The 13099-nt window shown below is 34.6% G+C and overlaps 2 protein-coding genes across 3 annotated transcripts; one reads left to right on the top strand and one right to left on the bottom strand.

Annotated features, from left to right (window-relative positions):
• Positions 1 to 2216: 2216 nt before the first annotated feature.
• Positions 2217 to 6083, bottom strand: LOC111030445 (kynurenine formamidase-like). Of its 2 annotated transcripts, XM_022309937.1 has the most exons (5): positions 5952 to 6083; positions 4754 to 4823; positions 4244 to 4582; positions 3525 to 3714; positions 2217 to 2777 (listed from the first exon to the last, which is right to left on the bottom strand). In XM_022309937.1, exons 3-5 carry the CDS (start codon positions 4563 to 4565, stop codon positions 2489 to 2491), a joined length of 801 nt encoding a protein of 266 aa, XP_022165629.1. In that variant the 5' UTR covers positions 4566 to 4582; positions 4754 to 4823; positions 5952 to 6083; the 3' UTR covers positions 2217 to 2488. The 2 variants fall into 2 exon arrangements, with proteins under 2 accessions (XP_022165629.1, XP_022165630.1); XM_022309938.1 differs by lacking the exon at positions 4754 to 4823 and having other exon boundaries at positions 5952 to 6068.
• A 4363-nt stretch (positions 6084 to 10446) lies between these two features.
• Positions 10447 to 12853, top strand: LOC111030446 (fork head domain-containing protein FD4-like). Its single transcript, XM_022309939.1, has 2 exons — positions 10447 to 11149; positions 11749 to 12853. The coding sequence occupies exons 1-2, from the start codon at positions 10797 to 10799 to the stop codon at positions 12482 to 12484; spliced, it is 1089 nt and encodes a 362-aa protein (XP_022165631.1). The 5' UTR covers positions 10447 to 10796; the 3' UTR covers positions 12485 to 12853.
• Positions 12854 to 13099: the final 246 nt, after the last annotated feature.

The raw sequence follows: 13099 nt of genomic DNA, 5'->3' as shown, positions 1-13099 counted from the left end.
AAAATACCAGAAAATATTGTATAAAAAAAAAGCAAGAATTTCTTTTGTGCCCCCTATTATTTAATCATTAATTTGTTAATTTATTAATAAATAAAATAAGTTTTTTTATTAATTTATTTTTTCAACATAAGTTACTCTTACCGCATTAAGAAAAATATTAAAAATACTGTCAAACTTTTTTCACAATCTTTAAAGTTAAAAATCTCAACAAAATTCGTGAAAATCTTAAAATCTTGTGAATTATTTCGTAGTTAAAATAAAATACAAATTTAAACATCGAAAATTTGATACAAGATTCATCATACGATTTAATTACTGAAAAAAAAAATGGTGCAATCACACGTTTTGATGAGCTATTGAAGTTTTTAAACAAACCCATGATAATAATACATGTCATACATGGGCGCCCATAGGTAACATTTTAGGGGGGGTCAAAATAAAAAAATTCGGTAATAAGGTAATATTGTGGTAATATTTATTGAGCTACAAGTTAATAATATTTTTTTCCCGGGGGGTGGCAAGTGCCCTGTATTGTCCCCCCCCCTCCCCCAATGGGTGCCCATGATGTCATATATGATTATCTGAACATTGACATATTTCTCATTGTTTACGAGAGCCAAAATCACAATAAATCTAATACACATTCACTTGAAATTAAAATTTAACCATCCCATTGTTACTATATATACGATATACCTATAGTTAATTTCCTATACTCAATGCAATATTCAAAATAATTAGACTTCCTAATAGGTATGTATTTATGAATATTTTATTGGCATTTGATAGAAGATCCTAGTATCCTGCATAGAAGGGTAAGTAATTGTATCAATCATTTTGTATTTCGAACTTTGGAGTTATTATTTTGAATAAATTAATAAAAACTTATACTTAATGGTAAAATAAATTTATATAATTTAAAAAAGCAATTTAAATTAAAAATATCTATAGGTATAGGTAAGCGTAGAGTAAAATATTTAATATAGTTAGGTCACTTAGGTAGGTCTAAGTAATTTAGGCTGCAGACAACGTCCCCGCTCAGAATCGTTTTCCACTGAGAAATGAGTACTAAGAAATTATAAAGGGAAATAGGGATTTATTTTTATATACATAGATAGATAGATTGTAGAATTTTACTTCTCAGAACAATTCATATCTACACTCCGATCAAACACATAGACGAACAAAAAGTTATGGTTGCATGTCCGTCACTACGGAAACCCACAGGTCGCCGTGCTGTAGAATATGTATATAGATATACAATTTGTACGTAAACAATTTATTTTTGCCCATTTCAACCCTTTAAAATCTAAATTTTGAAAAATCCTTTCTTATTGGAAATTGACATAATATTAATCCATGCTCAAAATTTCAATTCGATAACTCAAATAGGTTCGGCTCTGCGTTGATTATTCCTAAAGTAACTTTCCTTTATATATAGCGAAGATGTCGACAGTCAGTTATATGAGCACAAACGGATGAGTTCTATTATTTTAATATTATTTCATTGTCAACTGTTTTCATTTTTACTTCACTCTCTGTTTTCCTAGTTTTATTAAAATTAATTAAAATGTTATAGGTTTTATTTAAATTTCCGAAGCTTATTTTCAGTAAATAATTGTTCAAGAATACATGGTGATACAACTGATTATTCTTGGGTTTGGCTATTTAGGTAACTACATCATTCTAGGTATTACACTATTTAAGAAAGACAAATAAGATTTTAGTTGGATGAACCTCCGAAGGATTAATAATGATGACTGAAAACTAAGTTTCTTTTTTGTTAAATGAATGTGAAATTCTAAGTGGCATTAGTATACTAAATAGGTAAGTTAATTTAGTAATGTAATTTTAGAAATTGTATTGAAAACTGTACTTCAATCGCAATAATTATCATCTTTGATGTATCTATTATAATCAGGGATTTAACGACGTCATGTGGCAAGGAACTATTACCTGCATTTAACTCTAGCAGCTAAGTACTGTAGTATAGCAGAGCGGTTATCTATAATATTTATCAGGTACTTACTACTTTTCCCACTTTTCTCTCTCTTTATTTAAACTTGCAGCTTACTTAACCACTCATTTTATTTGACGGTTATGCCCGTCGTCTCTAAATATAAATGGTTCATACGTGTAGCGGGGCATCCCACAGTTCGATATTGTTATATAGGTAGCCATGATTTACGCCATGATAAATAAAAACAAAGTAGGTGTCCCATAGTATTTTAAATATTTATTATTTTGAATATAATCTAATAGGTATTTTCTTTTTACTAGCATTATGAAGAGCTCACATCAGAGTACAGGTTATAAAATTGTTATATAATATATAGCCATATAGGTACGAGAATGGTTATTTATTTAAAACGTGTAACATAAGAGAAAATCCGTCTGCAAAGTAGAGGCCTCATGCGTTTTAGTGCAATTGTCGCTGACGAGACGGCGAAGAAATAAATCAAAAATCTCATCGGCCCTCTTGTCGAGATCATAATAATTTGAATGGGTCGTTCGTGAAAGCCAATATCCGGACCGGGCCGCCGGTGCCGCCGACGATCTTGACAGGCTGGACGACCAGCTTGAATCCTCTCGGTGGCAGCGTCGTGCCGTTTAATGCCACGTTTTCCAAGTTGTAAAGATTGGCTTTGGACAGCACCCCGTGCACGTCGTACGTCGTCGACCGTCCAGGGTCCACGCTTGGCCCGTCCACCCCGACGCCGTACACTTTTCCGGAGTCGACAATCCACTGGGCCGCATCTCTGGACAGTCCGGGAAACCTGCGGATGACAAACTTCCTGTTATAGTGTTATACATATTGTTTTTCCTGGATTCAACGTGCCTACTACATTGGATAAAAATGTCACAATGCAAATAGTGTTAAAATGTATTTTTTTTCATTAGGGGGAACATGGGCGATTGGATGTGGGGTGGTACAGATAACTGCTGCAATGGTAATTGGGTGGGGGTTATTTTTGTATATTTTTCTGTGTGTCTTTGAGCTGGTAAGGTTGTAACACGTGGTAACCATTTTTTACTTGTGCCATGTTTAGTCTCTAAAACCTCGGGTGGTCACTCATCCGGGAGCTACCGAGCTTTAGCAATCTTAATTGATTTGCGGTTACCCACTGGGCCAACATCGTGGCACGAAAATATATTTTATTAGGGTTATAAGTTTATAACACTTATAACCGCATATACATTATACATTGAATATAGGCATATAAAGTTATATAGCGTGCTGCAGAGTGCAGGTTTCGTCCATGAGTGTTAGACGAATTGTTAAGAAAAAAAATAAGAGCAGTGATATAGATTTTTTGAAATCATACGCGTGGGTATTTATAATAGGTTATACATTTAAAACAAAAGATATAGCCATATAGGACACTACCTATATTGCTCTTGACAATGGCATTTGCAGGTATATAGGTACACTTTCAATAAGTATAGTTAAGTCATTTTAAAATGGTTTTTACACTCGTGGTCAATTTAAACCGGAAGGTAATTATGATGTATAATATACATACCTATATGGTTCACGTAATCCGTTGAAGTACGATTGACGATCTCCGAATCTGTGAGCCCAACCGAAGTTCACCAATATCACTGATCGATTGGGCAGCGGACCGTTGGCCTGTTCCCAAGCTTTCAAATGATCGACAGTCAGTAATAAGTCGCCGTTTCCATTGACTTCGTTACTTACGTTCACGTGTACGCCTATACTTTAACATGTATAATGTTATTAATGTAGGTAAATAGTTTATATAATAAATTAGAATATATTGTTATAATGCAGAAAGCGTTATTGCCATTGTTCACCGACTACAAACAGATGACTCACTGAACATGTTCATAAATTGATAAAATTAAATCAAACCATTTTTCCGGAGAGTATTCTAAATATGATGAGAATCAATAATCACCGTCGCCTCTTCACCTGGATGTTGTTAAACGATTATACCTAAAACCTATATTATATGTTAAAAATAAAAACATATAGTTTGTAATTTGTATCCAGTTTACCATGATGTTGAACCTAAATAACTAAAAAATGGTGCTAAATTGACTTTCTCTTCGCAAGTTATAACATTTTCTGCATTATAACTTAACTTCATTTTTTTTCTCAAACGTTTACTCGCCAAAAGAGAGTTTTGTAGTCCTGTATATTAGCATTATCACAAAGATAATGCGTCAATAGTCCCACCCAAGTGGACGACATAATTTGTCGCATGCAAACCGCAGTTACCTTCGACCACCGTCCGGTCCAGCGGGATGTCTTGCAGTTTCCATCCGGTCGGATTAAAGTGAAACGGCGCGTCCAGATGAGTGCCGCAGTGTTCGGGAGTCGAGAAGCTCTCCGTGGTGAACGCTCCGTTCGGCCCCGATCCCGTGTGCACGTTGTATACGTCGAATTGTTGGTTCGGGTCCCAGCACGTGGTCACCCCGTACCGGTAACCGTGACACAGGTCTATCAAGGTGGCTGTGGTACCGCACGGGACTAGAGCCGTCATCGCGATCATCGCCCACCCCATCGAGAACGACAGTAATCGTAGTCTCGAGCACTCCATTTCACTGGCCGGTATACCTATATAATATTATATCATAGAATTTGTATGTTATAGAATTTCCGCGTACCCTGCACAATAGGTATTATAATACCTATGTGAAGATAAGTATCTATTTGTAGAACTATATGCGGTTGTCGATTCTATTATATTATTTAGGCACTGGTATTATAGGTTAGTTATACACTTACTACTTATGCAACGGACTTGAAAATGAATTGCGTATAGATATTTCACCAAATATGTACTTCGGGACGAATTCTGAAATTTTATAATTTTCATTTACATATGTATATTATAACAGCTATAGGTATACATATTATGTTCGAACACATCGCAATGTACGTTTTATTTAGGTACCGTTAATTATTTGAATATTGTCCTATGTGCACGTAATAACCTGACACCTATTTCAATATTTTTGATGTATTTAAATATAAATTTAAACCATGTATAATTTTATATTTTTACCTTATGCATAAATACAATTATTTTTGTAATAATATTGAAGTATAAAACTAATTAGTAGGCAATTATATTATGGAATTATGCTCTTTATGCATGGTTGCCAGTTTCTACAGTTATTAATATATTATTAGGAATCAATATTTTAGAAAAAAAAAAATTGGAAAAACCAGTTTAAAAAAATTGGGAAATGTACTGAAAAAAAGCATGGCTGCTATTTTCATAGCAAGGGGTTACCAAAATATTAAAACTAAAATTCCTAGTGGCGGTAAATGGGAATATATTTATTTGTATACTAACAGTAAACGGAAAAGTAGATCACCCGCACTTACACTAGTCCATCATAATGAATGATAGAACAAGATAAATCGAGTGCCCTTATCTCCTTCTTCAAAGAGTCCGGGCTGGACAAACAAATTTAGCAATAACATTATTCCAATATGCATAATAATATTATATATATAAATATATTTAAAAAAAAAAACGTAGTCTAATGTTACACAAAACTTTGTAAAAAAAATGTTTAATCCTCAAAATGTTGATATTGTTTTGTTTTTATACATTGTAATAAAATAAATTTAAATAATCCGTTGTTCAGGGTGTTCGGAAAATTATTTGGACTCATTTGTCTTTACTTCTTTAGCACATAAAAGAAAATAACTGAGAAATCACTTGTTCGAATTCCGATTTAAAAAAAAAATATATTATTTTTAGTCCTATCTAATAAAAAGCTAACAAGAAGTCACAATCCACGTAATTTAAATAAAATTAAAAAATGCGTTTATAGGTGTCAATTTAAATCTGTATGTGGTCTCTGAGTACTCAAAATTTCAACAAATTGGGATTAAAATTGATTTTATACTATACAAGCGATGGAATCGATGAATCTTCTTGTATACATAATATATTATATTAGGTACGTACCTTTTGATTATTATATTGTTAAAGTATATGTCCATCACTCATCTGTGAGACTGTGACCTGCCGTTCATTGTGTTTCGTGCACTTATTATAGATTTAGTAATGTGTACTAATGTGATATAATTGTACCGAATAGTTGCAGTCGTACATGTAAAAAGTGTAATTTTTTTCACCCGAACTCTGTATTATCGGCGTGAACTGCAGGAATCGAAGGAAAGGTTATCGAAATCATGCTTTTTTGAGCACCTCCATGCATTACCTAATGTTGCATGTTATAAAATATTGTCATCAGCATTGCATAATAATATAATATTTAATATTTAGTACGACGTGTATAATATGATATTATACATACCTATTATGTATATATATATAATACTCTATACATCGATTTCTCGTAATGTTTATTTTAAATGTACTTCGTAAATTATTTTGTACTATTACATAACAGATATGGCCATAGTTTTTTGAACTTTATAATTAGTGTCGTACCCACGTTTTATAAGATAATATGATATATTAAATAATCGGGTCTGACTGCCAGTTAGAAAAAGTCATGTCATAGGTACTCAGGAGCATCGAAATGAAGAAAATAACTTAAGAAAAATACAAACAAATAGTTCTAAGCCATACATTATAATTGTAATCGAGTTGCTACATAAAACCCCTTACCAACATTGCATAAGCAATAAGTATATTAACTATATGTATAGGTACAATATTTATGCTTGTGAAATGAAATAGTTAATTTTAGGCACATTGATATTTATTTAATAGGTATAAAATGTATTAAAAATATAAATATAAATACAACAAAAATATTTATATTAATAAAAATGTTTATTTCATCAACTCGTAGATCGCATTTAACATGAGAGGTAATGCACAGTTTGGAATTTAAAAATATATTGTTTCTACATTATTATATTATATGATTAACTTGAACGTCACTTTAAAAATGATTTTCCAAACCTATATTAGTTAAAACAAACATTATTGAAACTTTTCGGTTGCAAAAGCGTAGTTTTGGTACAACGATCTAAATTACTTTTGAAATCAGCCCGGAAATCATATTGCTTTAAATATCAATATCAAGTTTAATTTATAATGCAATGATCATCAAAAATAGTCGTATTCACAAGGTTGTATAATTATAGACGATAGAGTGAACAACATCAAGAAAACAAAAGAACTCCTGATAATTTAAATAAATAAACTCCATCCCATTGTTATATAAAATATCATTATCTATACTTAATGCATTTTCCAAATATTTAAACTAATCTATAAATACTATATTATAATATAATGTAGCGATATATATAAATCATAAAATTCAAATACCCACCAATATAAAATGACAGCCTTCGCTCAGAATAGTTTTTTGTATTCTATATATAACATGCAATATAATAGATCATTTAATAGTTCGAATTGAACAAATCAATTACAGTGACTTAGTCAATGACGAGGTACACTCGATACTTATACTTGCAACACCTATATAGTATAGCTACTGCATAGAAGAGCGTTTACCCACTTTTTCGCAAACCAAAACGAATATAAAAATATGGCAGAATTTTTTCTGATCAATTTCTAATTTGAATGATAACGTGGTGCTTTTTATAAGCTTAGTTTCTCATGTGAAATTATGAAATGTATTGAACAAAAAGTAGTATCTGCAAGATGAATCTTCGTAATTAATCATCATCCTATAAGTTACAATAGGTAATAAACACATAGCTGGCATATGTCGCAACACGCCTCAAATTATCTATGTATATCAATTTGCCTCGAACCAGTTTCTTTTGTGTAAACTCTAAACATCCATATAATAAGTACACTCTATACTAGATCATTTATTGTTGTAACCGAAATTCGTGTACACAAACCACGATGCAGAGAAGATAGGTCTCGTGAAACAAACGAAAACGCATTATAATCACTCAAGTTGCTATATGTATATGTATATTATGAGTGTTTTTAGTTGTTTTTTTCAACCCCTATATATGCTGCTATAGGGCATGTTTAACACTAAATTCGCTTTGGTTTACGAAAATGGAATGTTTTTTGTTTATATAAGTCGGTACTGGAGGTTGTCATTGGTTATACAGATTCAACTATAGGTATCATAATTAGAAATATGGCATATATATTTTTTTTTTGAATATATAATATAGCTTACAGGTCTCGTTTCACTTCAAAAGTGTTTAGATTTTTATGCATTAAACAAATTCAACCTGAGTATAGGTTAACTATAATAATAATACATTGATTGACTCATTACTTTTTAGTAATTTACATTATTATTGTAAAAAATATGTGTATTTATTAATTCACACAATTAAATATCAATGTAGGTACGTGTGATAATAGGTAAGCCTTAAGGATTATTTATAATTATATAAATTATGTACAGACGGAATTTCGTTGCAGGTATGGCAAACATTAATTTTATAGCATTTAATTGATGTGACTTGATGTGTTGTTATTCGTGATGGATTTCACACGACTCCACTCAAATATCTCAACATGAAAATAATTTAATAAAGAATAATAGGTAGGTATAGATACTTTAAAATTACTAATAGCTAACAGACGTTTAATGACAATGTATCAATTTGAATGTACCTAATGGTTACAAAGGCCTAGTGGTATACAACTGATATTTTCAATGGGAGGGGTGAAGGTGTTATATTATCATTAGTTTTAGAATATTATATTATACAGATAAGCGGTGGTATAGGAAGATTTGGCTGCTGCAATTCTGTTTATGTTGGTTGTCGACAGAGGTCGTTGTAGTATTCACCATGAACATTTAATTATTTTTCCCACCGAACATTTTTTATTTTTATTATTATATCGTTGCTGCCGTGGTGGCGTAGCATCTTATCAACAACCGGTTATTACTTTATATTTCCCTTTGAAAACAGTCACACATGATATTATAGCATTATACTATAGATTTTAGATACCTAATTACAATTATTATACCTACACATATTATATAATATAATGCTATATTGTTTTTAAAAGGAAGGTTAATAAAATAAATATACAACCACGCTCTTTATTGCTTATTCATAAAAATTTATAATTTTATAACTGTGGGGAACCATAGTAAATAATTGTTTTATAGACTGTAGTAATATTAGGGTAATGTAAACTGTAAAGTATACGTACGTCATTAGTCATTACTGCAACAAGGTGTTATTGTAACTTCATTTTAATACAAGTGAATCAAGTATTCAAATATAGTAGGTACAGATAATTATTAAAAACAAGGAGATACAATGAAAGTGCAGTAAAACAATTACAAGTCAAATTAAGATTAATTTTCATAGATATACATGTGTATACGCTTATATTGTACACATTCATACAGGTGTAATCATCTAATTTATTCAACTATGAATTAAATATGACTAAGAATTGTTCTAAGTATATTCTAAAATCAATGCATTGACCATGGTTTTAATTTATATTAAAAAAATGATATGTGGGTACTACCATCCTAAGGTCCAGTACTACCAACCTAAGGCCAGTTTTATAGCTGTTGTCCGTCTCAATATTCCTAATGTTCATTAAAATAAATATGCCCTATCCGGGATGGCGGGATACCCTCATTACTCCCTAACAAATGTTAATCGGTTGATTATTTCGATGATGATGGATTCACGGGCTAGCAGGAATTCATCGCCCTGGATATCACGTTCAGATCATCACCCCCTGTTCGGACCCGCAGCCCTGGACCTGAATTTCTGAGTTGCCCCATCGCGAACTGGCCTCTGCCACCGCTCTAGTGTCCATATATTAGTATATAGAGACGTTAGAGCAGCCTGCCTTCCCTCTCCTCTTCTTCGAGAGTCAAGATCTCCTCCACCATCATGTTACAGATCCTGAACGTTTCCTCTGCATCATTAAGCACCTCGACTATATAGGTGGTCCGGCGGTAGGTTTTCAAAAATTAATCTTTGTTATTTTGAAGACTTTTTGAGCATTTTAGGATGTTGTTATACTTGCTGTAAAAATCTGACTCTCGTGATTATTTATATACCTATAATATAAAAAATAATAAAAAATACAACAAAACATTAATATTATTACTGTTCTGTGCGGCAGAGGGTTATTGTTTCTGTGAGAGGCGCTCGCAAGCTCTCCATCAAGCGCGATCATCGGCCCAAACGTTTATTATTATATTTTTAACGGGCGGTGGAGTGCAAGAAAAACGGTACCTATTCAGCGCTTCGTCGTGGTAGCCGACAAGGAGAGGAGAAGACGATTTTGATGAGATATTTCTGTTGGAGGAGTATAAAAAACCGTCCCCACCGCTGCAGGTCACGTTTATCTTTGACCGGTTGTCGGGCGGGAGGAACCGAATGCGGCGCCAAGATAGCGGCCGCCTCCCGAGCCATTAATCCCGCACCGGTGTGTCATTGGGCGGGCCACCTGACCTAACCGTGACGTCCGTCGGCCACGCCGCCGCAACTGCACCGCATCCGTTCAGTCCGCACTCGAACGCCGCCGCAGTCGTTTTGAAGCGCCGCACGCGTAATCATCGTAAGAATAATAATAATAGTCATATTGTTCGTGTGGTTTTCGGTAATAATAATCTACAATATTGCGTTCGTAGACGGTTTGTGTTATTATAATTTCGTATAATACAATATTGTACGCTGCAGTCGATAGCTTTTACCGCTCGCGTTTTGCACCTGTCGCGAATATTTTATGTAAAAACCAATCGACTTTTGAAGTTTTATTGTGTTTCATCAAAGCGTATATACCCATAGTCGGGTATATAATATAATATCAACAATTATTCTGTTAACTTAAAAAAAGTTTCGTAAAATGCCGCGGCCCAGTCGCGACTCATACGGCGACCAAAAACCACCGTACAGTTACATATCGCTGACGGCCATGGCCATATGGAGTTCACCCGAGAAAATGCTTCCGCTGTCCGACATCTACAAGTTCATTAGCGATCAGTTCCCGTACTACAGACGGAACACTCAACGCTGGCAGAACTCACTCCGGCACAACCTGTCGTTCAACGACTGTTTCGTGAAAATCCCGAGGATGCCGGACAGGCCGGGCAAAGGCGCGTACTGGGCTCTGCACCCGGCCGCCCTCGACATGTTCGAGAACGGTTCGCTGTTACGGCGCCGCAAACGGTTTAAGCTGGTCAAGTCCGACAAAGACAGGTGCGCAAAGTACCTATATAATATTATCATTATAATATAATTAGGGATAATCTTGTTTAATGTTTATCATTATGACAATATTACCAATATCTATACCCGCGGGTGATGTAAGTAGGAAATACCCACACCAATGTATTATAATTTATGACTATATACAGGGACTACATATAATATTACAGTAGTAATGTAGTAAATAGTAATGTAGTAAACAACCTATGAATTATGTAATTTAAGTACCGTCTATACAATAGGTGTAATAATATGAAATACAGTATAAATATATATTACACCTAATGTTAGGTATTAATGTACATAATAAGTACACTTCCACATTTACTTATTAAATAAATAATAATACACATCTCAGTCTATACCCCCTCCCCCCTATCAAGCATACTCATATCATATTAAATATTTAAATTTTAAGGTATACCTAATAATAGTAAATATTTATAATTTTAGATACTTAATAATTAATATACCTATATTATTAAATTATAATAGAATATTGCCAGTCATATATAATGATAATAATGTTTATTCTGTCCGTATTGCTTCCATTCTAATGGTTATCATTTGTTTGATTAAATTATATTTAGATTGGACAACGAACTGATCGCTCTGGCTAACAATTTGGCGCACATGCAGCGCAACCATCCATCCATGTCGGCGGCCTCATCACTGTCGTTGGCGGCTGCTTCGTCGTCAGGCGCGTCGTCCGCTTCGTCGTCGTCGCCGTGTTCATCGTCGGCCGGCAGCCCGCCACCGCCGACCCAAACACAGCCGCCGCCGTCGTCTCAACACGGCGCAGCGGCCGCTCCTCATCACCACCAGCCGCACTGTTACGACGACAACAGCGGCGGCAGTCGTCGCCGCCACCGCAGCCGCAGCCGTAACATTTCGGCACATCGCGACCACCGGCACGCCATCACCGTCGTGGACGCGGTCACCGCTTGCACCACCAAGCCGGCGGTCAAAAGACCGTTCGACATCGAGAGCCTGATCGGACCCGATCCGTTGTCGGCGACGTCTGCCGCCGCACCGTCGCAGCCGCTGGCCGCCGCGGACTACACGGACGACGACGACGACGACGACGACGACGTAGACGACGACATCCTACGACGATTCCCGTCCATCGTGCCGGCCGCTTACCGGGCACCGTTGATGGTGCCGTACGAGTTCCATCACGCGGCCGCCGCCGCAGCGATCGCGTTCCAAGACCATCACCAACACCACTTGCACCACAGTCAGCTGCAACAGTTGCACCACCATCACCACCAACAACAACAGCACTATTTACGGTACGCCGCGGCGTCTTATTTTCCGCACAACTAATATTCAGATATAATAATAATAAATAGGTACGCGTTTCCCGTCTCTATTAATATAATTTTAACCCGTATATACATATTATTTAATGTATAGGTATATAACAACAACGATAATAATAATAATATTATATTATGTAGTCACGTGTTCGGTAATAAGTCGAACTTTGACTGACCGCACTTTGGATTCGCGTATATGACCTGTGTAGGTCGTAGGTGTTATATAGGTACTTATATTATTATGTTGGATAAGCGTGGCGTGCCGTTTGTGCTCGATGACCACAATATCTACTCGGCTTGCACACTTTCGCGGAGACGATTATTCTACATATATGTATTGTACGATATATACCTACCTAATGTTTACCTATATGTATATAGAACAGATTTTCCTATGTACATACTCCCGGGTAGGTACTATATCGTTGAGTGTGTTATATTGTTTATACTCAATGGTGCCTGCATATATAATATATATATACTTATGTTATATGTACGCGATTCAATACATATAATATATACTTCATGTGTATATGCGTCCTTATATATATAATTATTATATATATATATTATTTTAACCGTTGTTCTTAAATTATATATACATAATTTATTTGTTTTTTTT

This window comes from Myzus persicae, unplaced genomic scaffold (assembly GCF_001856785.1).
Source record: "Myzus persicae strain clone G006 unplaced genomic scaffold, MPER_G0061.0, whole genome shotgun sequence".
Lineage (NCBI taxonomy): Eukaryota > Metazoa > Arthropoda > Insecta > Hemiptera > Aphididae > Myzus > Myzus persicae.
Note: the sequence above shows the minus strand (reverse complement) of the source record. Positions and strands in the feature narration are given on the sequence as shown.